Below are 27036 nucleotides of genomic sequence, written 5' to 3' on the forward strand. Positions count from 1 at the left end.
AGCAGGACAGACAGAGCATTCACAGCGCAACACGACGAACAGGCTTGAGGGCACATTCATAGCATAACACGACGGACAGGATCGAGGGCACATTCTAGCGCGAAAGAGAGAGCATTTGATAGCATAACACGACGAGCAGGGTCGAGGGCACATTCTAGCGTGAAAGACAGAGCATTTGAGGAAAACCCGAGGGCACTTTTCATGACATGACCTTCAGACCCATCTAAAAACACGTGAAACAGAAAACTATTAGAACCGTGCATTCCGACCGAATCTAATAAACTTAATCGAAATTATGCGACCTTTCTTAATATGCATAGAATTTTGAATTTTAAGAGTGAATTTCCGCAAAGGGGTTGACTTAGGCCGACATTAGTTTTTGTTGTACGTAAAAATTTCATGTTTGCACAAGCGGATCCCAGCGGATCCGAATCCGAATCCGTATCAGATCCGGGGATCCGCAGATCCAACACCCGAGCCTGACGGATCAGGTAACTTAGCTGACAAGATCACAATAGAAGAGCCAAAACATTCACCAATATCAATCTGTTGTCTTTTTGGCTATCAAATGCCGATATTGCACAACACAATCAACTTCAAAGGTGGAAGAACTACACCATACCTTAAGAGACCCTACAGTCAAAAAAAAATCAGTCACAGTCAACAAGACCAGTCATCAAAGAGAAAGAATACGTGCTAAGTTTCTTATGATTGTTCTGTGATGAATTCAGTATTCTAGGCTTATTATTAGTCTTTTTATGTGACAAACCTTTGTATGCCACACCTTAAGTTATTGAATCCAGCCCCTCTGGGGTCCAGGATCCACGGATCTGATCTGGATCCAGATCCACCTAAATACGTCCCAGAACTGGCAGCATAGTGAATCCATGATCAACAGAAATGGATCCCTCGCCTTGGAAACGGATCCTCTTGTTTATACGTTCAACAGCCTCTCTTTTTTACCTGTCGCACACAGCAATTTGACTTGCTTATTTGCCAACAAAAATGTTCTTGTTTTTCCCTCTGCTAAAAGAAAGGGAGCTCAGGATCCTTTTCTTCTATGTTGAAGTTTTGTAAAACAAATTATATTAACTGCTGGTATCAAATTTGCATACAATTTAAGTCTATTGAGAAGCTGGATACATATGGGCTTGATGCTTACAGACTCCCAACTTATAATATACAAAAAGTCTATAAACTAAGATTTTAAACATAAATTTTAGTTACTGTTATAAATTAAACTTATGTTTAAAATCGTATAAATTTTATATAAGCCCTTGGTGATCAACAGCAGGTACTCCCACTTACACAAAAAAAATTATGTTTTAATTTTTATGTATTTTAATTTTGCGTATTTTAATTTTTAATTTTGTGTATTGATAATAAATTTTAGTTTCAAGAGAATGTAGATCCATTTGATGATATGTAGTTAAAAGCACATTATGATATTAGTAGAGTGATCATGGATGAGACACTCATTTTTGTACTTACGATTATCATTGATGATATTATCCTTTTTGTATGAGTGAGGATGCATCATTTTAGTGTTTCAACTTTCATATTTATAATATATTTAATGATTTCAGTTCTAAATGTTGTGATTTATAAAAGGATTTGATTTTTGAACTCAAAATGTTTCTTAAAATTTTTAAAATAATATTATATTTTTTTGTACTTGACATATCCTTGTCGTATCCGGATCCTGGATTTTCAAAAATCTAGCGAATCAAAAATCTAGCGAATCTGGATCTGGATCCAAATCCGGATCCGGATCCGAGTCCATATCCAAATCTTGGTAACTTAGGCCACACCACAGATTTGATATCTTTATGACAATCTTTTAAACAAGCAAATGACAGCCTTCCAAACCCTTCAAACAGAGAGAACTGGTCCTGCAACAAAATGCAACAAGAAATAGCCATGAATAGGTCTGCAACTTTAGAGAATTAGGCATTGAAAGTACAAGAGATGCCAATAATTGAAATCTGCTTATAACCAGAGTTAAACCAAAGACCTTCACAGCCAATTTGGTGAGTTAAATTTTTTATATGAAATCTTAGCAGATCAAACCACTGAAGGCTGCTAGCATCAGGCAACAGAGGCACGTTTCTATGCTCGCTCCTAGACAAAAATGATTCCAAAGCTTACTCGATCCTTCCAAGGAGACAAGGCAGAGATGAAAAGACCTCAGCTTATGGGAGAAAGACTCAAAACATGTTGTACTTGAAAATCCAAGGGATGGAATATTAGATCTTTTTTATATATGATATCAAACTTTTAAAAAATGCTTGCAAAGATATCAAGTTCAGAAAATTTGCACCAGAGATAAATGTTACCCTTAGGGCTTGCGGATCTGACAAAAATGAATTCAAGAACGCTCGCAGGCTAAGTCACAGGACACGTCCCTCAGGGTCACGTGTCCCGTATTTCACATGTCGGACACGAAATACGACCTAAAACATGTCCAAAACGTTTTTTATCGTGTCCTCCAATCGTGACACGCGTTTTCGACGTGGAAAAAATGTGCCCTAACGTTTTTGCCCCTTAGGACACGTGTCCCACAAAAGGTCACTCATAAAGCCCGCGCATGGTTCATTTTTTTGGTTTTTTCAGTCATTTTTCACCATCAAAGCTCGTTGGAGTCATTGTTGTGTTGGAACTTGGTCATTGTTTGCTCGTTGGAGTCGTTGTTGTGTTGTGTTGGAAGTTCCTTTAGCGATTCCCAACTATCAACTTCACATCGACCTGGGTCCTAGATAATAGCATTCATGGTTTGGAGCTTGTGGTTTGGGGCTTAAATTTCTTGTTTTTGAGCGTGTGGGGACCAGGTCAGCATTTTCTTGTATTCCATACGCCCATACCTATATAATTTCTGTCAATGTATTCAAGAGCCTTTTCAGGTGTTGGCTTCCATCCACGATTTTTAACTTTTGAAATAGCTTTCTTCATGGTCTCTATAGCTCGATTCATTTGCTTGTTCTCTAAATATCCATCCACAAACATTTCCCATGTTTCCACAAACATTTCCCATGTTTTGAAATTTGGTTTTCCTCCTTTTTCTAAAACATGTTCAAGAAAGACTCTGTGGCCTGCCTTTTCAATCATTCCTTTTGTGATATAGGCATCAATTAGTACATTGGGCACTCTGATATCATAACTTAGGCCATCGAATTCCCACTCTTCAAAACATTTTTCGACTCCCTGCATATCTCCAAGTTTGACCAATGAAGAAAGCATGCATATATAGCCATTGTATTGTTTTAATTGCAAATTTCAATGGCTACAGAGAGTTGACTTAAATATATAGGGCTCTACCTAGTTGAGTCTGTCTTGCAATTGCCCACATTTTCCAGGATGTGCAACTTGAGTAAGTCAGATTCATATACTAGTCAACAAGAGAGCTAGAACTGTCGAGAAAGAAAATATTAGTGTCTGATGTCATATGTGCCATATGTAGAATGCCCCTGTTGAGATCCTTGATTTGGTTCTCAATCTGTTTAATAAGTTAATAACATGAAGATTCAAGAATGAACAATGAACTGTGAGCAATGAACATCATTGATGTAGTAAATTAATAAACTAATACTATATTTCAGTATTATATATATATCTATCTATATATATATATATATATATATAACGTGTCCCTCGTGTCCTGTTCCTGGGGTCGTTGTGTCTCGTGTCGAATACTCGTATTTACGTGTCCTCGTGTCATGTGACTTAGCTCGCAGGTAGCTCAATTTAAGCTCAGAAATGTTACAAAATTTTATAAGGAATATCTTTTAAGATTTCAAGGCCTTAGGCCTTCAGAATTTTGGTTAATTTGGCAAGATGTCTAAGCCTAAATGGCTTTTGCACCAGATGGAAAAGTAACTTTTAAAAGTTCTCGGCCTAGAAGGAAGAGGCCTCCAACAGTGCTTGCAACCCTACCAAGAGAAACAATTAAAAAAAAAAAAAATCAAAGAAAAACCTTCAAACGTATTGCAAAAATTTTAAATGACTTTCCTTGAAATAAATATAAATTTTGATCCACAAAATCGCTAGAACACCCTCTTAGATGCAGAAGATATCCTTTTTGAGCTAGCGGCTAGTCAGAACAAATTCGATCTGGAGTGAATGATGGCCAAAAACCCCAAATGAAGTCCTAAAAAAAATTGCAGTTGAAATATAGATAAGATAATTATATTTATGTCCAACTAATGACCACAAAGTAGGTCAAAGGGACTGTTGAGTACAATGATGTCCATAAAATGCAGGAGAACCAAACAATCTCCTATAAAAAAATACAATGCATGAATATAAAATGTACAATGCATGAACATAAAAGATACAATGTATGGAATGCCCTAACAAAGAAGATCAAACCCATCTCTCCTAACATTCGAGAGTTACTGGAGAGCACTGAAAAAAATTCCACAAAGTTTGTTGCCCTGATGAAGGGTCAGTGGGAGGTGTGGACTGTCCACTAACTCGTTGTCTGGGGGAGTTTGTGCACTGCTGAGGTCTGGAGGACCTAGTCCGTCTCCCAGGGACGGATCTGAGACGGTTTAGCTGCTGAGGTCTCGTGTGGCGGGGTGAGGTCCCACGGATCCTCACTGGTCTAGAGTCTAGATATGAAACGGTATCAATCGTTCTCTTTGTGCCCCTGTCTGAAGGTAGTACCCTGAAAAATGTCGTGATCCTCTGTGTGGGGTTTGGTCTGATGGGAGGCTGAAGAATATGCGCTCAGAACCTAAGAGCCTCCTGCATATATAGGGCTAGACATCTCTTCTCGGGATACCTGAAAGCTTTGTGAGAGTCTGAGAGTCTCTGAACAAGCAATGGAACCTTCCTCTGATCTCGTAGTAGATAGGGCATCCAAAAATGAAGTGCACCTCGAGGAATCCCTTGAGAAAATTTCCGGCCCTTCACCAGAAAATTAGAAATGATTTCAAGGGCTTAAACCCTTTACCACAATTTGATCGAAAGATTCGATTCCTTTTCTGCCAAAAAAATTCCAAGGGTTAGACAAATATTCAAATAAAAATTAAAACCTTTTAGGGCTTGCAGCTCTCTAAAAAAATCGAAATAAATTAAAGAGCCTTCTCCATTGCAGAATCGAAATCAAAAAATTTGGTTTCCTGCAAAATGTCAAAAAATTGATGGTTATACTCTCGAGCCTTCACAAAACAATTATCTGGGGGATTAAGAGAAAAGCTTGAATCTGAATGCGGCCCTCACAAAAAAAAAGAATCTCTTCAAACCCTCACAGTAAACCTGTAAGCAAAATGTTTTCAAGGCCTACACCTTCTCATCTTAGTAAATATAAGAAATACAAGCCTCACGAATTATAGAGAAAGAGATAAAGAATTATAGAATATATGTTATGAATATAAATAAATAAAATAAATGTAAATATTAAATAATCATATATTGATTATGTTAAGTAGTCATTAAGTTAAGTGAAAAAGCATGTCTAAAAGACATGCCCAGTCACGAAAGGACACCTGCTTAGGTATATATAGGCGGGTCCTCATTGTAACATTCATCACTTATACATTTTTATATATAATAAATTATTATTACAAAATACCTCTTGTGTATTTTTACATTTAAGTCAACAAGCTATTAGTTTTTATGCTTCAGTGGTATCAGAGCCATGGCACACAATATAATCATGCGAGTCTTTGAACGTTGTTCGCCACACAATATGCCATTACGTTCACGTCCTGAATGTGTTGAGCAATTTAGTAAAATTCAAGAAGCATTTCAGCGATTAGAAAAATCATTTGCAGAAGTTAAAGCATGTCGAAAGGAAATCGATAATAAGGAAGATAATAGCGACAATGAAGAAACGAAACAAGGTGAAGTAGGAAAAGAAGATGAAGCAGTAGATGATTATAATGTTGAAGATGAAGATGTCGCAGACAATGTGGGTCAAGGGAATGATTCAGATGATGATGTTCCCTTGCGTATGAGGGTTCAAGTAAAACAAACGACAAAATCACCCAGTGAAGGTTCCCCTATGTGTGATGTTGACTCCGAGGTTGAGAAGCCTTTAGCATTAAGACACAAACAAAAATCTACCAGTGAAAGTTCCCTTATGGATAGTGATGTAAATAATGTAGCAGTAAAAAAGAAATCAAATAGATTGATTAAGAAAGACATAAATGGAAAAACTCAATCTGTTAAAATTGAAATTTATTTCAAGAAGAAGGTGTTGCCAGTTAAGAGCATAACAAGCAGTGCAAAAAAGTTGAAAGGGGGGAAATTGTCTCCTGGACCTAGTGGAAAGTCAGATTGGACAGCTCATTCGACTCCCATGACCAGGGCAATGGGAAGTCCTATAAGACCCCAATTGCCTTCTTTGACAAGTAGACCTTTTGGTGTCTTTCCCCCTCCACCACCTTTCAGACCTGGTATTGATAACCCTGCTATTCTTGGACCATCAAGTACTGGATTTGAGGAAGTGACGGCTACTAGAGATCAGCGAAGGACTGATTGCCAAGTTGGTGGCCATTTCAAAAGAGAAGCCATGGGAGGAACAGGACAAGATGTCTGGAAAGGTGTTGGGAACTAGAATTCTCTTAGTCAAGGACAGGATCCAGGCAACATGTTCATTTCCTTTCAACATCACATGGGTGGTCATCCACATGGAGGCTTCCTCAATATGCCGTAGCAATTTCCAGGCCCTCCCTTATTTGGAGTCAAGTAGAAATATTATTATTAAAAAAAAATAATAATAATAATAATAAATCGATAACCCTGGATTCAAGATAGTGTCACCAAGTAATTATACAGATGGAGGTCCCAATAGCGTCAAGTTACATATGCCAAGATGACAAATGCAAACTGATGGAAACTGCCGACAATAAGCTTTGAGGACAAAGCTTTTGAAGGAAGGGGCTATGTTATGAATATAATTCATAACAAATAAAAAATAAAATAAATGTAAATATTAAATAATCAAATATTGATTATGTTAAGTAGTCATTAAGTTAAGTGAAAAGGCATGTATAAAAGACATGCCCACTCACAAAAGGACGCCTGCTTAGGTATAATTTGGCGGGTCCTCATTGTAACATTCATCACTTGTACATTTTTATATATAATAAATTAATATTACAAATACCTCTTGTGTATTTTTACATTTAAGTCAACAAGCTATTAGTTTTTATGCTTCAATATATTTACATTATTTATGAAGTCTCAAAAAAAAATTATTTACAAGTATTGTAAAATATTTACAAAATTTTAAATAAAATATTTCAAATATAATTTACAAAGTTTTACAAATATATTTAAAACAAAATATTGAAAAATATATTTATGCAATTTTAAAATAAAATGTTTACAAAATATTATTCATAAATATTTACAAGTATAATCTACAAATCTAATCTATGGGTATGAGGACACCTCCACCCATAGATCAGATAGAATAGCTCTAGAAATAGCAAATAGATCATTTAAAGCTCTTTAAAATAAGTTAAAGATTTAATTTTAAAATGAGTGATCTAGGTTGAGTAAAAAGGCAAGAAAACCCCCTTCACAATTTTCTTATGATCAGTCTTTGAGATGTCCCACTATGGGTTCTCAGTTATCATGTGCTAGGTAAGTGGGTGGTTCAAGCAAGAACTTCACCAGATGCCCAGCTCGAGTACTTAGTTGATTCAAACAAGAACGACCCCAAGTCCTCGATACCTGCTCAAGAAAAATATTTCTACAAAAACTTCAAAGGATTTTGTTAGATTCAGAAGGGGTGAGCCACATAGTGAGAAGAAGCTCTAGTGATTCAAACAAGAATTCACTAGATCTAACTAGTCAATAGTGTTTCTAACCCAGATATAGATGCAAACAAGCAGCTACAAATCCAAATGGCTAAAGAACTTAACAAATATTGAAAACTATAGTAGAAATTATAAGCACATTTCAAAACACATTTACCATGATAAGGCACGACATACACACATGGTCATTCCCCCAAAGACTACACTTTATTAGAATAAATTACAGAGCTTCGAGAGCCAATTACAACATCCAAATATGATTACAATGAGGAACATATGCTTCCTTATATAGAAAAAATGAGAGCTCTAGAGAACTCTTCCAAGTGAAAAACGGCTAGATCCATGAAAGTGCACAAATTTGACTTGATCTTCACTGATTATATGCTTGATCCATGTCAAAATAATCTCCACCATTGATTGCTTGAGAAAAAAAATCGAATTCTTTGGTGAAGGCCTTTTTCTTGGTCCAAAAAAAATATTTTTTCTAACTTTTTCTCCTCGAAAAACTCCCATTCACTTAACAAACTTGGACCATAAACTCATTTTTTCTTGAAAATTTGATTTTTCTGGGAATTAATTCCTTTTTCCTGGGCCAAAAATATTTTCTTGAATTTTTTCTTGCTTGATGTGGAGATTCCCTTCTTGGAAATTGCACATTCCCTTTTTAATAATTTTCACTTGGAGAGAATTTATTTTTCTCTCATTTTTATTTTCTAACCAATTTCCAGCTAATTATTTAGCCATTTTTTTGCCAGGGGGGAAAATCGAGGAAAAAATATAATTTTAACCCTCAAAAGGTGTCTAAACACAAAATTGAGGTGTAGAGGTTCTAACTATGAGTACTCTACCCCCTTCAACTTTTACAAACTTTTGATTTTACGATTTACATCCAAATTATTAAATTTCCTAACCAGCTGGAAATTTAATAAATAAAAATAGACATTTAGACTCATCCAAATTCTGGGAGACTCAAGACATGACCTAGTATGATGAAAATATATAGACTCGATACACTAGGACTTACTTAAGACATCACTATCAAATCCCACCCTAGCTTTGGGGGTATGTGTGAGAGAAAAACTCTATTAATTATTCCGTGTACAAAATAATTAACGAGGTTGAAAAGCTCCCTAGGATAAAACTCATTAGCAAAAATTCCTGAGCTTACCTAGGTGTTTTACATGGCTTTATAGACATAATAGAATCATTTTTACAATGGTCCACCGGGAGGCAGAATTTGGAGTTACAACTCGGACAAACTGACGAATGATGATGATGAATTCTGAACATATGAATGCTCGAACATGATGGAATTCCCTTGAAAAAATGTGTATTGCTATAGTGTAGTTGACACGGAGTGGTCGACAGTACTCTTTCCAATGTTATTTTATACACTATTTCACAACAGCCATAAGACTGAAAATTCACAGGGTTAATATGCTGAAAACTTTAGTCTAAAGGGTCAAATTCCTGTTTTGCACTAAAAACTGAAATGCAGAAATTTTACATAAGACGAACAGACTCGATGAAATCAGTTTCATGCACGACAATGTCAATTTAGTAAAGAAGAAATACCTCAAATACATGGTCCAAAGGGCATAGAAAAGGCTGTCTTGTTTTAGTTCCTGGCAATATCCCTGGATGTCCATACCAAAGTCTATCTAACCGGCACCACAGTGCAGGCATTATCTGCAGATAAAATAGCCTGTTAAAAATTCAGGAATGAACTACCTTATAATTATAAATATAAATGACTCTGACCCTTACAAAAGTACTGATAGATTTAAGAAAGCATGCATAACACAATTCAGTGTACCAACAACAACAACAAATCGATCAATTAATTATAGTAAAGCTAGCAAATACATACCAATGTACGATTCAGTATATATGCAATGGCAAGTGCACTTCGTATTTGTTTTATCTGCATCACCAATTATACAATTGATTAGAATACAAAAAAGAAGAAAAATCTTAATAATCATAAGAAAAACATTTAACAAAGTAGTACTGGTAGAGTTGTAAAGTTGTATCATGAATAATGGCGATGTTGTAGGTTCAAGTGATGCTATTAAATTTTGGTGTTTCTCTTGATCAACCATTAGCCTTGCTATTAACTATTAGTGGCTGCTCAAGAGAAACACTAGTTGGGGAGAAGTGCTTCCTCACTTACAGGTCTAGTTCTCTCAACGATGCTTTTGTAGGTACTCCAATAAGGAACCCTATACACTAACATCTCAAATCATTGGTCAGGAAAAGAAAACCTCAGTCAGTATGAGTGCTAAATCCAAGCTTTTTGGAAAAGGCTCACGCCTGCCAGAAATCCCACAAGGTACTGAAGTGATTCAAGACGAAGTGGCACAACTGCATGAATTTACCTTGCTTGGCAAATTCAGTAATGCTTGGCCAGAGTTAATCTCCCTCAAACACCTAGTTTTTTGTGATTAAGAGAACAAGATAAAAGGAGCTGTAAGTATGGACTCTGGAATCCTGCAATAGAGGTCTATCACTAATGTGGAGGTTAGAAGGTGGCCTTAGTAGTCCCTTATTGATATGGTGATTAGAACTTAAAAGGTGGGCATAGTGATCCCTTATTAATATGGTGGTTACATGGTATCCTAGTAGTCTACAATAAATGTGGCAGTTAACCTACAGATAATCTCTATAAAGAGGAGTCTTGTACCCCATTGTGATACACCATCTGAAGCACCTTTGTTCAGAATGGAGTTTTCTACCCCATGAAGGTTTCTCCAATATAAATGATGAGAGATATGTGATGGGACATTTGTCAACTATTTTTAACATGACATGAGAGCATGTGGTTGCATATGGAATAAAACTTATTGCCCTGTGATTTTGGTGATGTTCATTTTTGAGTGGCTATAAGAAGCTTTGGTTTGGATCTAATGGAGATTGATTGGTGGCACATTAGATTAAAACGGTATTTTGATGGATTTTTATCTCAGGAAAATATGCACATTCATTACTATGGGGCATATATTATTAATGTTGAGCTATTTGAAGCAAGAGACTAGATCACTCTCTCTGTAATATTAGAGATGGAATCAGTAAATGAACTTTTCTTATGTGTGCGCTTCTAAATGTGCTGGTTATATCATTTGGCTAAGAACAGTGAAGAATTAGCTGCACTCTGTGTTAAATTTATATCAGCTAAAGGCAGAAGGAAGCAGTGTGGTAATTTCTCTCTAGGGATATTAATGCAAATTCAAAAATTTCACCTCATGCTACATGTTTCCCAGACCTAATTCCTGTGAACTTTTAGCCATAGGGATGACCTAAAATATTAAATTACAGCAGCAAACAGCAAACAATATTTCACTTCACTTCAACCCAACACACTAGGCCGATCAAGAGAAAATATACCAAATATATGCCAACAAGTTTCATCCCTTAGGGCACACTAATTGAAGCATACACCAGATCTGCAAATCCCTTGGTTAGAGCAGAAAATATGCTCCCTTATCTCAAGTTATATGTTAAATCAATTAAAAATTTCAGCCCTATTTATGCTAAATCAACATTGAACAACAAGTGCTGGAAATTATCCAATCAAAAAGACAATTTGCACTGAAAATCAAATCTGCAATTACATTATTACACAATGTCGGACAGCTGGAAACTTCATATATATATATATATATATATATATATATATATATATATATATATATATATATATATATATATATATATATATATATATATATATATATATATATATATAGCTTTATCACAAAGTTCATACAATCTCTAGCTGTCCATACTCCAAACCCATAGCTTTATCACAAAGTTCATACAATCTCTAGCTGTCCATACTCCAAACCCTAGCTAGGGAAAACCATGAAAACCCTAGCCATCAATAAAGATCCACAAACAGCTAGCATCAACACCAGAAGGTTATCCTAGGCTTCAACACTTGTCTCTCACAAGTGCCCTAGAAATCTCTTCTCTTCATCAATTAAGCATAACAAGTAGTGCTAGGGTTTCCAAAACCCAAGTCTTCCTCTCACATGAGCTACAGGAGCAATTCTTCTTGATTCTCTAGGGCTTATCGCAAACCTTAGCTTCTTTAGCTCCCTTACGCTAACCCTAAAAAACCCTTGAACTTCTCCAAGAACCCTAGCACTCCAAGATAAAGAGTGACAATACAATGAAAAGTACAAAGAGAGAGAGAGACTAGTGTGCTACACTCCTTACATCTCTGACACAAGATGATGAATTAAAGTGATCATCACCCCCAACATCACGGTCTTCACAAAAGATAACCCTAGCATCTCACAAGAGAAAACTCTCCAATAACAATCACCATGTCTCTCTCTTCTTCATATCATGTCCTAGGATTTCCTTATAAGCCCTAGCATCTTGCTCCCTACAAAACAAAGAATAGAATACGATGATGATGATGATGATGATGTAAAATGACTCTTTGTTTCCTCTATTTATATGAGAGGTAAGGCAGCTCAACAATCTGAAGTGGTCCCACTCCACTATAAGCGACCTATCTCTACTCAAATAGGATCATACATGGAGAATTCTCTCTCCAAGCAGCACATGTCAAGCTCCAAGGTGAAGACATCCACAAGAAAGTCTCCAAGGCATAAGCAGTGCACAAGATGTGCTTAACACTCCTCCACAAGCCTCCAAAGCCATGTGCTCCTTTGTTAATTTTAGATAACAATGGTATGTTCTATGTTTTAGCACAATTTACTTCAATGTTCCTTTTGGCAGCCCAATGACAATTTCAAATTATATACAATAGCAATCGCATTAACTTAAATACATTGCCAGTAAATGCAAATAGAACATAAAAACATGTGCAGAAGACAAGCCAAGACAAGACGACACAAGATATGGCGGATGCCAGGAACAAACCCCAAAGTGGGGAAACCTAAGTCACCTGACACGGGGACATGGGACACGTGGATTCGAGTGTCGGACACAGACACGTTGACCCCCCAGATCAAGACACGTTCTGACACATTATATATTATTTTGTTTAAAATATATATATATATATGTATGTATGTATGTATGTATGTATGTATGTATGTATATGTATGTATGTATTATATATATTTTTTTTAAATACATACATACATATACATACATACATACATACATACATACACATCTATATATATATATATATATTAAAAGCCATGTGCTCCTTTGTTAATTTTAGATAACAATGGTATGTTCTATGTTTTAGCACAATTTACTTCAATGTTCCTTTTGGCAGCCCAATGACAATTTCAAATTATATACAATAGCAATCGCATTAACTTAAATACATTGCCAGTAAATGCAAATAGAACATAAAAACATGTGCAGAAGACAAGCCAAGACAAGACGACACAAGATATGGCGGATGCCAGGAACAAACCCCAAAGTGGGGAAACCTAAGTCACCTGACACGGGGACATGGGACACGTGGATTCGAGTGTCGGACACAGACACGTTGACCCCCAGATCAAGACACGTTCTGACACATTATATATTATTTTGTTTAAAATATATATATATATATATATGTATGTATGTATGTATGTATGTATGTATGTATGTATATGTATGTATGTATTATATATATTTTTTTTAAATACATACATACATATACATACATACATACATACACATCTATATATATATATATATATTAAAAATTAGATATTTCTTACACAAATTATCATTCATGATACAAATTCATTGATTCAAACATAGATCTTCATCTAGATGTAAGTTTTACAAAGTAACATTATGCATACAAATACAATTGTCACATAAATGATAAATCATAATAACATATTCAATTCATCAATGATCCAATAGGAGAAAGACAAGATAGTAAGATATTGTAGTTTTCTCATTAAGTCATCAAAATCAAAATGTCTTACATAGGTAGTGCAATGCCAATGGCAAATAGAAATAGCAAATACAAAACAACTACAAGTCTACATGCCTCAAGGCAGTAGATAGTTCATGAGTCATCAATCATCATCATCAAAATCAACATCACTGTACTCATCATCTTAGTCACCACTGCTCTCCTTTGTTGCATCCTCCGCCTCTGTATCCAAAGTCATTTATGCATCTATTGGTGTGGAAGATGACACCCTAAAGTATCACCATCATCAAATGTGACAGGCTCTAGCACTGGATCATTGAGATCCAAGTTGGCCAATGCCAACTCAACACTGTTGTCCAGACCCATATCATCTGGAAAGACACCCCACATCTTTGTCTTTCCCTTCAACCACTCATCCCTCTTCCTGTAAATAAGACAAAGGTTGGCATGCACATACACCATTATCTCTACCCTGGACTACTCAAGCCTGCTCTTCTTGACACTATACAAATTCCCATATGTGCTCCAATTCCTCTCACAACAAGAGGATGAAGTCACCTGAGAGAGGAGCCTCATGGCTAACTGCGGTAGAGGAGGGCTTGTTGCCCCATGAGTTGCCCACCAAGAATAGGGCTTCTTAGCCCCCTGTCTCTAATCACATCATATCCTGCAAATCGACCAGTGCCAATGGAAAACTCTGCAAAGGCATCCTTCACCTCATCAAGGGATGCACTATCCTGAAAAATCCGCCTGAACGCATCTTTCCTCCCATATGAGATTTCACCATCCATGTGCGGAGGGAATCTGCGGGAAGGTCCACCATTCAGTCACTCATGGCTGTAGTATTTTGGGTTCAATTAGTTGAGCAAAACAATGTAAAGGTGTGCAATTCGTGTCCCGTCTGTTGACAAATCTTATATCATGTATCGTGGTGAAGAAGGCACCTAATGATGTCTCATACTCGGGGCACTCACTCTGTAAAATAATGCTCCTTACAGACTCAATCATGGAATCCCATCCCTCATAAACCTCTCCTAGGATGGGTTGGTTTGTATCTGCAAATCAAAGCAAAGAAATGATAGGGTCCATGATCTGAATAAGTAGATCTACCCTCTCCCGCCAAGCATCATCTAACACTGTGTCCTTCACTCTTTAAGAGGTTGCTTGATTTGTCTTTCTCCAAAAAGACCAAAACTCTGAAATAACCATGGCCCCAAGAGCGGTCTTGGCCTCCCTCAACTTTTTCAACATGATGAATGAAGAGACAAACCGTGTATCCATAATCTTCTACAATGATAGATTGGTGTACTCCTTGTAGATAGTGAGGGAATTTGTATGATTGTGTACGAAGTTGTGGATATGTCGTGCATCCTCAGTAATGCTTCCAATCCAAAGCACATCAGAAGCAATAGATTTAAGTGCTAAGTTCAATGAATGGACAATACAAGGTGTCCAAAACACTTGTGGATATTTAGCTTCCACAATCATGCTAGCAGCCTTGCAAACAAGCACATTATCTGTAATGATTTGCACACAAGAATCACACCTACATCTTCAATAACTTTAATAAACAACTCACCCATATATTGTGCATCCTTGTATTGTCCAAGTGCATCCACTGATTTCAAGAAAACTAGACCATTCAAGGAAGACACCATGAAGTTGATGAGTGGGTGTCATGCTGGATCTGTCAATCCATCAAAAACAATGCTAACCCCAGATGTTTGCCATGCTGATTTAATAGGCTCAACCATTTTTTCCACCTCTTTTTTGCCTTCGTCAACAATGTGGTTCTATGCTTCTCTGACCTAAGAGGCACATACCCTGATGGAGCCCTTTGAGTTAGAGCTCGGCACATCTCAATAAATAGAGGTGAGTGTGCAACATTAAAGGATATGAAGTTTTGATAGAGAAAAAAGGCAATGGTCACATCAAGCTCTTCCCATTTCTCTTTCTGAAAAATCTTGTCCATTGGACCAAGTGCAATTCCCTTTCTTTTCATTGCTTGTCCCCCACCAAAACTCTCAAATGGGAATTTGTTGTTGCTTTTCCTCAAGAATGGAGGGGGGTCATCATTCTTGGTTTCTTTTAGATTTTGCAGCCACATTTTCCATACCAACATTGGCCTCTCTTTCCATTTATTTCCTCTTTGGTAAAGGCACCTTTGTACAAGCTGCAATTCCACAACTTGGTAAAGCCAACAAATTAGTTTTCACACGGTAATATGTGCTCGGGAAATTAGTGTTGCAATAGCTGCATTTCCAACTCACATTGCCTCCTCCCTTCACATTGTTGCTTGGTTGTTGCTCTCTTGTGACATATTTCCACAAGGGATATTTGTTATCTTGAGGAGGATATCTTCCCTCAACATTTGAAGTTGTTGTTGCAACTCCACTTGCAATAGAGGGAACACTTGCAGCAGACCGTGATGAAATTGGGACAGGAGGGGCATCTCTAATGGGGACATTCTTCCCCTTCCTTCGCTCCTTCCCTACTGCCCTTGATTGAGCCATGAATGTTGTAAAAAATAAGCCAAAAATGCACAAATTTGTAAAATAAATGCACATGCAAACTGCTATAATAAAAATGCATTTTTATAGCGATAAAATGCACTTACCTGTTGCTTGAATCTCCTTGAAAATGCTCCCACACCCTTTGCTCTTTTCTCTCACAAACCCACAACTAAGAAGAAAGGTGAATGTGAAATTAGAATGGGCAAATCGGCCTTTTAACATCGTGTGGAGGTCTGGTTTTCAGGATTCATGTCCCAGAATCGGGACACAATCGTGTCCTGATTGGACACAATCGAAAGGACACGCATCCAACCGAATCGTGTTCGATTCGCCCGATTCGGGACCCGATGGGCCAGGTTAGTTACATTATTTTCTCATGTTCTTTGCTTAGGTTAGTTACATCATTTCCCCATTAATCCATTAGCAATATCATTAGTCATGACTATAACTAATGAAAGAACATAAATAATAAAAGTTGAAGACAAGCCAAGTCAGAAGAACACAAGAATGTGGCTCAAGCCAGGGAAAAACCCCAAGATGGGGAAAACCCTTGATCAATTCTTCTTATTATTATTATCAAATGTTCAACAAAGAAATAGAGAGAGAGTACACTTAAAAGTCATATTGACTTGACAATATTATGAGGAAAACCATTATCCAAATGACAAGGAGATAACCCAATCAAGTCTACTTTCCTGAATGATGCAGCCACTTACCAGACTTCAATCCTAAATATGTATGCAGCCTTCTTACCATACTTCAATCCCTTAACTGAAGAAGAGGATGTCAAAAACACTGTCCAAATATGACCTCTATCCAAACTGATTCAAAACATACCTACATGCTTTACTGCCCGAGTCAGCTTATGGTCTCGGCCTAGTTAGGGCTAATCACCAGACATCATTAGCCCTGATCTATGGCTCAAGTATACTTCTAGCATTTGCGGCTACCTTAGAGATGCTCCTCTTTATTTCGCTGGCAAGAAGGGCTACTCCCAACCTCCTATGCAGACTCACGACCCTCCTCCAAACAATGGTGAAGGGTTCGACCTTCAGTATAGGAAAACAACCTTATCTCACAAAAATACTTCAAAAACTAGACCCAAAATATGCCCATACAATCCGCAAATCATCCTCTTCTACTCGGCCCAGCTGGGAGGTTAATTCGGTATTCAAAAAGGAACTCGTCCTCTCCTCTTTGTCTAGGATGCTCGCAATCTGCGGCCAAACAGAGATGCGAGTTCCTCTCTTAGGATCAGGATTATATGAGGGTGGAAGCACCCTTATTTACACAATTGGATGGAGGATCAAGGGACGCATCTATTGGATCTGTTGAGCTGACATAGAGATAAAGCTAACCTTGATAATATTTGTGTAAGAGAATATATTCAAAAACCCACCTTCTCTAATCCAAATTTGATGATCTTTAGATCGATTTTGGTCCTCTCTAAAAGAGGAATTTAATGTTGCAATCATCTTCCTCAAAGGAGTTGTCCAAAGTGGAATTTTGCCCTAGTTGCCAATTTTAACACTCCCTCTCAGCTAGGGAGAATTCCACTTGCCAATCCATCCATCATAATTGATCATCATGCCAACTTGTCGTCATGAACCATCTCTATACCTCATTTTTGTTGTGCTCTACTCCACTGAACACTGATGTCATATTGAAGAAGAATTGATCGAGAGTGAGTCACAAGACCTTACCACTCTCCACTGACAAAAGTCAGTTCAGAGGTAAAACCTCAATCAGACTTGATCCCAGATGAAGTTGAGAAACACCATGCATCCTAGTCATAGGGAGTATGGCAATACCCGATGCGTCCTTCGGTAGTGCTATGGTCCCTAACAACTTTTCCCAACTCATTGGCCAGATGAGAGGTACTTCCCATGTGTCCCGAACTACATGAGCAGGATGATAATGAATCAATAGCAAGGAAAGAATGTATCACATCCTGCTCATAACCACATGTAGGGAATGAACGAACCACATCCTACAATAACACATCACAATCACACAGAGGGAAAGGATGAACCACATCCTACAGTCATACATCACAACCATACATAGGGAAAGGATGAACCACATCCTATGTATGCAAATAACCGAGAGTAGGGAAAGGACGAACCACATCCTACAAACACAAGTTACAATCACATGTAGGGAAAGGATAAACCACATCCTACAAACACAAGTCACAACAATAGGCATGCTTCCAAAGTGTTCAATCTTCTTATGGAGAGATTTTACTTGTACAAACACAATCCCCACACATGGGCCGGTCAAAGCATGCTTCCAAAGTGTCCAAGCATGCTTCCAAAGTGTTCAATCTTCTTGTGGAGAGATTTTACCTATACAAACACAAACCCTAATCAATAATAAACTTTCAAATATACAAGTGAGTACAAACCTTCGGGGTCCTCAATTATTCATCATCAAGTTATCCATATTCAATTTGTCAGAAGCTTTCTTCTTCTTTCATTTCTTCAACAGCACCAATTCATTCTCCAATTTATTTTTCAAGATATCATTACCATCATAATATTCCCTCACTCTCAACTGCAGAGATGTACTCTTTCTTCTATGTAGGCTCCCTTTTAACTTAGGGAGATCAACAACTTCCTTCTCTTATGGCTTCATTCATATGCTTCCTTCATCTTGCTTATATGAACATCTTTATTATCTTGAAGATTATGTACCTAAAAACTTTAATAGCAGGTACAACCAAAAACAAATATATAGATTCCAGAAGCATGAAGTTAGCAATATCAAGATTATGGCAATACTATAATGGAAGCATTAGACTTTGGACATTAAACAGCTAAACCTAGTTAGATTCATGAGATACATCAACCCTAGACTCAGCCTTGAGACATAAGGCTTTAGTTATCAATAATTCAAAATAATAATTCAATCATAGTACTATCTGTCTAAAATATATTTTATGGCAGATTCTACTAGGGTTTGTTCCATACCCTATATTCTTCATCATAATATCATCAAGTCCTAGGACATCAATTTCTACTAGGTTTTATCACAAGCCCTAGAATTCCACAAACTAAAATAATTAAGCTAGCATACTCACATATACATATCTAGGATTTGTTTATCATGAATCATATCACAATACATCAAGGTTAGATATATTACAACCTTAATCAGGCTAGGGATTTGAATAGACAAATGAATATATGCCTAGGGTTTTATTTTTAGAATCTTTTCTACAACTATCACAAGGGTCTTGCTTATAAATCTTTATATTACCAATCCTTAAAGATCTAGGGATTCATCTAGACCAATGTTGTGAACATCGGCATTGGGATAAAATCAGCAAGGATCTAGAAAACCAAAAAATCAAAAAAAATTGGGAAATATCGGTAAAAATCGGAAAACATCGGCAAAATCAAGATACCATTAAAATATTGGTAAAAATCAGCAAACATCGTCTAGGCCAAAGAATCGTGATTTCGAGATAAAATCGGGATGTTATCGAGATGTTTGCAACATTGATCTAGACATTAATAGCAAACCCTAAAGGACTAGGGTTTTATAATATTGACACACCCTTAGGTTAGGGTTTTACTAAGAACCTTTTAGGGTTCCACAAAAATGATCAAATGATAATATAATGAGGCTAGATTCAATCTAATGATTAATCACCCAGATAAGAGTCTTTTAACATACAAAAACCTTTGACATAAGGATGTTAGTAATGTAACGCAAATTTCAAAAGATAATGAATGTACCTTTTATATTAAGAGAACTTTATAACAAAGTGTATAGTCTAAGATGTGTCTTGAGATGTTCCTTAACAAACCTTGTAGGGGTTCATTGAAGTGCTCTCTTTGAATTAAGTCATGATCTTTTAAACCTTTGATTTGTGATGATCCATTAGACTTGTAGCATATTTGTTAAGTAAGGAATAGTGACAACACTTACTTGATTTCTTCAAGTTGATTCCTAGAGCATTGAATGCCCTTTGTTTGAGGAAACTTCAAGATCAGATATTGTCCATATTTTAGATGATTGTCCTTTTCGGTTACCAGGATCAACCTCTTTCATTCAGATTTCTGCTTTTGAATATATATCTATATGACAGTTTCTGAGTTTGGTTTCTTGTCGTACTTATCTAGATATATACTCAGCTTCCAAGGTCAGCTTTCAAACTTTGTATTTATATCTTTTGAACAGAGAATCTTTTCTCACCCAATATATTATTGTATGATGATGTGAAGGATAGTGATTTTCTCAGACTTTCAACTCCTTTTTGAAGGTGACAGTGACCAGTTTTAGGGCTCAAAATTTTTGAAGGAGATCAACTCCCTTTCACAGTGAAAATTGAACTTGTAAGATATACAACCAGCTTGCTCCTTTGATGCCTGACGATGATATATTCACAAGTTTTGTAGCACAGAAAATAACTCTTAATTGGTGATTTCAGACTATTTAGAGGAGCCTTACACCTTTGCTTTCTTCTCCAGATAACTCGGTTTTTCATGGGCTCCTTAATTAACCATTAAATCCTTCAAACACAGGTTTTATGTCTTCGCTCCCTTTTGTATAGATCTATGGTTATAGATACTGTGATTAGGATTATTAGGGAAGCCCAAAAATTCGTTAGTTTTTCCTTGAGAACTCAGCCTTGGGTATTTAGATTCTTCTAAATAGATTGTGGATGATTCTTTCAGCTCCCTACAATTTTCAAGATATTGAAAACCACCTTCAAACAACTTGTCAGGGAATAACCTTTTTCTTCCAAGACTGCTTTTCCTTCTTGCCAACAAGGTGATCTTCAACCTTCTTCCACCATAGCTTTGATATCATGTTGAGAAATCCATTAGGGTGGTAATTTAATTGATTTTTCTTATTATGACATTATCTTGTGATGTTTTATTATTGTTCTTCTTCTTTCTATTTATCTCGTTCTTATCATCAAGACTAATGCCAAACAATACACAGAGGAGGACACAAGATGCAGGCACACAGCCAAGGCAAAACCCCTAGGTAGGGGAAAACCCAATGAAGAACTCTTCCTTCAGTAGATTCAAAAGAAAAACTGAGACGACCAAGACCCTTATAACCTAGACCAAAGACTTCTTCCATCCATCAAGTCAACCTTCACTCATGTCTTCAATATTTTTTCTTCAGTCTGTACTCAACAATGTGATAACACAGTGCTGCAATCCTTGACAGACTTTTGTACTATGCTTCAGTCTTGCAATGATGTCATACTTTGGTCCTGTGTCAGCTCACTTATACTTCGGTCTTGTGGGAGACTAATCATGCTTCGATCTTGTGGCAGCCCTAATCAAGCTTCAGAACTGTGGCAGCTTAATCATGCTTCAGTCTTGTGGCAATCCTAATCATACTTCGACCCTGTGGCAGCCCCAATCAAGCTTCGATCTTGTGGCAGCCTAATCAGGCTTCGGTCCTGTAGTAGCCCAGTCATGCCTCGGTTCAGACAGGCTTTGGTTCAATCAGCTTCGGTTCAGTGATGCTTTAGTTTTGTCATACTTCAGATGTCTCGGCCTGCAATATATCACGTCAACTTCCAAATTATCCTTCTCTGCAACGAACCAAACTTCATTCTCCTTCTCCGAGTTTACATGTATATTTATGGTTGTTTCCAACTGTTAAAATGAGACGACATGAGCAATTTCCGAGACCGACTTGTAGAATATTGGTTTGGAGGCCGACTTGCAAGGTGTCTTGATGAAGGAAGCTTTTGACATGACAAACAATATTTTGATTTTGACTTAAAAATCCTAAAAGCCAAAAATGGAGATTGGACCTATGACAATTGGCCCAAGCATGAAATCCATGCCTTAATAAGTCAAATTAATAATAATAAAGATTTATTTTTGACAAATATATTACATTATGACTCAAGTCAATTATGAAGACCGGCACTAGTTACATTCTTCAACAACACGCTTCCCTTAAGTGTTACGCAAAAACAACCATAACTACATCATTCATATCTTGTTGATACACAATGACTTCATTATAAAATTTGTAAGTTATGTCGTATAGAAAGTCATCCACATGACTTTGGGCATTAGAGACATTACTTCCATCAAATTTAAGCAACCACTCTTGATATTTGTCAAGCAATTAATAGATAGGATCAGGGTACACATCAAAGTTCAATGGTTTGAATGAAGGTGACTTACAATAATCCATGCAACTTTGAATCCCCTGCTCGTGGCAGATTTCATAGAGCCCTTTATCCTTTTGGGGAGATGTCATAGTTAAATCTTCCAATTTCTGGATGTTGATTGCCTTCTTCCATGGTTGCATAGTCTATGATCTCTTTCTTCCTTTCTTCACATGTTTCATTCCCAAGAGCTTCCATTCAGAGTTCCTCCAATTACTGTCAATCACCTCATATGGATATTATGTTGATTTCATCTAGTGTGACCCATGCCTTGTTGCATCCTTATATAGAAGAAGATCCTTTCCCTTTGATCATGCTTCTCAAGATAGAGTAGTGATCCATGTTACCTGCAACCATTCGACATGACTTTATAATATTGAATACAAGCATACATACCTCATTTTTCCTTTAGGTCATCTAGGCTTCTTTCAACAGCTTCCTTGATTGAAAAGAGCTTCAATCCTTGATCTGCTTCATCTCTTATGTCATCATATCATCATCCCATGAATTCTACAAGTTGGAGTTCCTGATGAAATACTTGCTTCCTTTCTAGATTGGTGAATCTTCCAATGAAGATTCCATCAAAGAATCTTGAGGATCTTGCATATCCCTATCTAGCAGATGTTGCCTTTTGACTGATGTATGATGAGCCTTGTCCTGGATGACTTCTTACTTTTTCTCATAAGTGTCACTTGAGCTTTCAATGAGGTTCCCAATAGCTATATCCTTCATAGTTGACTGCCATAGATTTTGTGTCATACATCCTTCATGTTTCCTATGGTGATGTTGCGAGTTCTTACTTCTAGTGCTTCTACCATGATGTCATCTTCTAATATGATGCATCCTATCATATTTACAATGCTTCCTATCTAGATAACTATTATTTACACAACTGAAGAGTACTTAGTAGAGATCTCTCACTTCCTCCTTCTTAAGCTTCTTCTTCTCGGGTTCTTCGACTTCTTTGGTAATATGGGCTTCTTCCTTATTTCTCTTGTTATTGTCCTTCTTAAGTTTAGGACAATATCTTCTATAGTGCCCATATTCTTGACATCCATAGCATTGAATCTTAGCCATGTTCTTCTTCTTTTTCTGAGGACCAAATTTACCAAACTTTCCTTTTCTCTTTGTCATAGCAGCATATGCTTGATTTTGCTCATTTGATCCTACATCAGTTTTTGCCTTTAGCCTAGTTTCTTCAATCTTGCATAGTGACCATAGATCTTGGAAAGGAGTGGCTTCTTTCTTCCCATAAATACTTGAAGTGAAGTTGCCCCATTCCTCTAGTAGTGCATTTAATACTACAGTGGTCATTTCTCTATCAGACATTATTTCACCTAGATCTTGAAGTTGATCTCTTATTTCAGAAATCCTCATGAAGTATGAGGCTATTCCTTCTTCCTTTGAAATCTTCAATTTGTAGAGTTCTTGCCTTCGAGATAACTTCTCCCGCAATACTCACGGAAAGCAACTCTACCAATTTGTTATATATATATCTTTTGAAGTGCTTAATTTTGATACATATGGGATGAGGGAGCCCTTGATGGATTCTATGAGAATCCTCTGAGCCCTCACTTCCCCTTTCATGTACCTAACAAGTGCTTGAGCATCTTCTTTAGGAATTTGGGTTATTGAGCCCTTGATGTGTTCCATGACTTCATTCTCAATAACAATTAGATCTGTTATTTTCTTCCATGCAAGAAAATTTAAAGCCCCAACCAATTTGTTGCTCTCCTTGCAAAAAGACATTTTGATAGATTCAGATGAAGTCATAGATATACTTACTTGAGTATATGTTGCTTTCTCCACTTGCTTCCTCCTTTAATTTGATAGTGATATAGATAGTAGAAGACTACTTCTTGATAGATTTCTTTTACAAGAGTAATCCTTGATCCCTTTGGGAGAGAGATCACTTTGATGGAGTTCTTCAAAGGTTAAAGCTTTTGCTTTAATGAGAGAGAGCTTGCCTCACAAACCCTTTTGAAGATGATGACAATGTTCTTCGATCTAGCCTTCTTTAGTCTTTGAAAAAGCTTCTACTCCTTAGATGATGGTTGAGTGATGATCTCGGAAATGCTTCTAGGGTTTTTGGTCTTTCTTTCTGCTTCCTCCTTGATGATGATCCCAAGACTTTTGTTGAAGTAGATTTCTTCGATCTAGGGTTTTGGTATGATGTAGATCTTGAACTTTCGCTTTGGCATTTTTCAACTCACTTTGATCCCTTTCTTGAAACTCAATCCTTATGTCTCTTTTATTAGATGCCCCTTCTTGACTTTGTCACCTTAGCTCCGATACCATGTTGAGAAATCTAGGGCATCAATAGATAGGTGATTTCTCTACTTTGATAATTGCTTGTGAGTGCCTTTTTACTTCTTGATTATGATCTTCTCTTTCTTATGTTATTATTGTGTTCTTTTCATCAAGACAATTACCAATTCATGAACAATAAAGAGACAAGAGACACAGTATATAGGTTGTCAGCCATGGCCAAAACCTCTCACTCTTTGCTAGGAAAAACCAAATAAATTCTTCTTATAGAACCTTCAATTGACGAATACCAAGACCATGACAAAGACCCTTGACACTATAGCCCTTCCAAGACCAAGTCACAAGCCTCCTTTTCACCCTTAGATCAACACTGCTCTTCTTCTTCCTGTTCTCGGCTTCCTTCAGAATTTTGGCCCCTTCTTGTAGGTCTGTAACCTTTTGCTTCATAACAAAAACCCTAGATCCATTGTTTGATCCTTGAATGGTCTCCTTTTGGAGGGAGATTTATTTCTCATCTACTCAGCTTCCTTGACTGAAGTCTTCACCCAATTAGATCACCCGTATATAACTGCAATCTTCGGTGTCCCTTTGCAAACATCAGATCTACAATCTTCGCATGTCTAATGATAGACTAGCCCAAAAACAGTGCCACAGTGATGTCACTATCTTCGCTACCGCTTCCTCTTTCTTCGTTGAAGTTAAGGCTCCTTCTAAGATGATTTTTCGCACTTGGTTATTTCAGACTTGCTTGACAGAAATTGTTGTATTCCAAATGAGGCCAAGCACTACTATATATAGTGGTTTGTCCATGATTATTAGGCCAACATGATCATTGAAATAGGTCGACATCATCTTTTTAGTAATATCCCTTTCACAGTAAGCCGACTTGAGTGAGGACTAGTGACAAGGTCTTGGAGGGTGAATAACAAAAACAAAATTGACTTTTACAATGTGTAACATGCCTTCAATACATGAAAATGACTCTTCAAACTTTTATGACTAGATGACAAAATCCCTAAGGGCTCACAATGGGAGCCTTAACTAAAAATAAAATATCTTGCTCATGAAGCCCAGGAGGCAAGCATTACAATAATTTTATTTTTCTTCTTTACATCTTTTACATAAAATCACAATTACATGTCATTATGAAGGTCGAACCTAGTTACAATTTTCAACAAAAGGCTCTCTAGGAAGGGCTAGGAGGATTTTAGGGGCTAAGGTTTGAGTCTGAGATATGACTTGCAAAGGAGATTACTAGACCCAAAATCCTTGTGGAAACTTGGTTTCTAAATGGTCTTTGAAGGATTAGCTTTGATAAGAAGTAGGACCACACAAGACCAAGTGGACCCAAAATTAGGTCAAGGGTAAGGACTGGATCACCCAATGACGGGCTTGACCTAATTAGGGAAAAGAAGAAGATCAAAGGACAAATTTTCTTTGAGTTTTGAATTCAATGAGCCTAATGAGGACACTAGCCAAGGAAAACTAGAGCAAGAAATGGTCCTTGAGCTAGGGCTTGCTATATCTCAAGGTCCCACTGTCGAATTCGCTTCAAATTTGGAGGGCCTCTGGAGAAAACCTCAACACAGTTGTGGACCAAAAATCTAAGTGTTTGGATGGCTAGATTGTGAGATCATTTATGTCGTAGGTGACCTATGTAGGCTAGGCCTAGAAAAAGAATAAGAATTGAAAATGATCACAAAAGGAGGATTTGTGCCTTGTCCTTTGGGAGAGATGGAGTCAAGAAGAATTTATGGTTTGGGAAGAATTTGCCCAATCAAGGAGGCTTTCAGCAACTTTGCATGGCATTTAGAGCATGAGAACAGTTGTTGCAAGGACTTTATACTTCGATTTGAAATAAATTATGACTTATCAAGATGTATTTAACATAAAGTATTTCTAAGAACATTCACCCATTCATACATGGCCCATGACATGATGCAACGCTATAAAGAACAAAAATTCCCACAATTTCATATAGAGCAGCAGTAAATTTTAGACTTGTATAGCGAAAATCCCAGCAACATTCATGTGACAAAAGTAAATGACAAGAATAAGCATTAAAATAGTACTTACATGTATAAAAGAGTATATCCAATCATCAAATTATGCCAATAATGAAGCTCTGAGACAAGAGAGAGATATCCAAACATCAAAATTCATCCATAACATCAAAACTTGTCCTCGAAAGGGATAGCGAAAATTTCACAAGAGCAAATAACGTGATGACGAGAGAATGAATCACCTCTCATCTATTTATACACTCTCTAATGAATTCCATTTAGCTAAATTGGCCTAATTGAGCCCCTAAAATAAAATAATGTGCATAATAACAATACTTTTGGTGACAAGCCCACCAAATAGCTCAATAACTCAATAAGAAGCCTCTCAAGGCGGTCGAATGATGAACAAAGTGAGTCGTTGGGACTTTAAGGAGGCCTAATGAAGTCCAAAGGGTGCCATGAT

The 27036-nt window shown here is 37.0% G+C and overlaps 1 protein-coding gene across 3 annotated transcripts in view; it reads right to left on the bottom strand.

Annotated features, from left to right (window-relative positions):
• Positions 1-27036, bottom strand: part of XEG113 (xyloglucanase 113) — a 283665-nt gene that overhangs the window by 81357 nt on the left and 175272 nt on the right. For all 3 annotated transcript variants that reach the window (XM_089460551.1, XM_089460549.1, XM_089460550.1), the window contains 2 exons: positions 9640-9693; positions 9345-9458 (listed from right to left, as the gene is read on the bottom strand). In XM_089460551.1, coding sequence (XP_089316677.1) covers positions 9345-9458; positions 9640-9693 — 168 coding nt within the window. The remainder of the gene's footprint in view (positions 1-9344; positions 9459-9639; positions 9694-27036) is intronic.

This window comes from Pinus tabuliformis, chromosome 7 (assembly GCF_031772625.1).
Source record: "Pinus tabuliformis cultivar Carrire ecotype Pingquan chromosome 7, CPIR1, whole genome shotgun sequence".
NCBI classification, from domain to species: Eukaryota; Viridiplantae; Streptophyta; class Pinopsida; order Pinales; family Pinaceae; genus Pinus; species Pinus tabuliformis.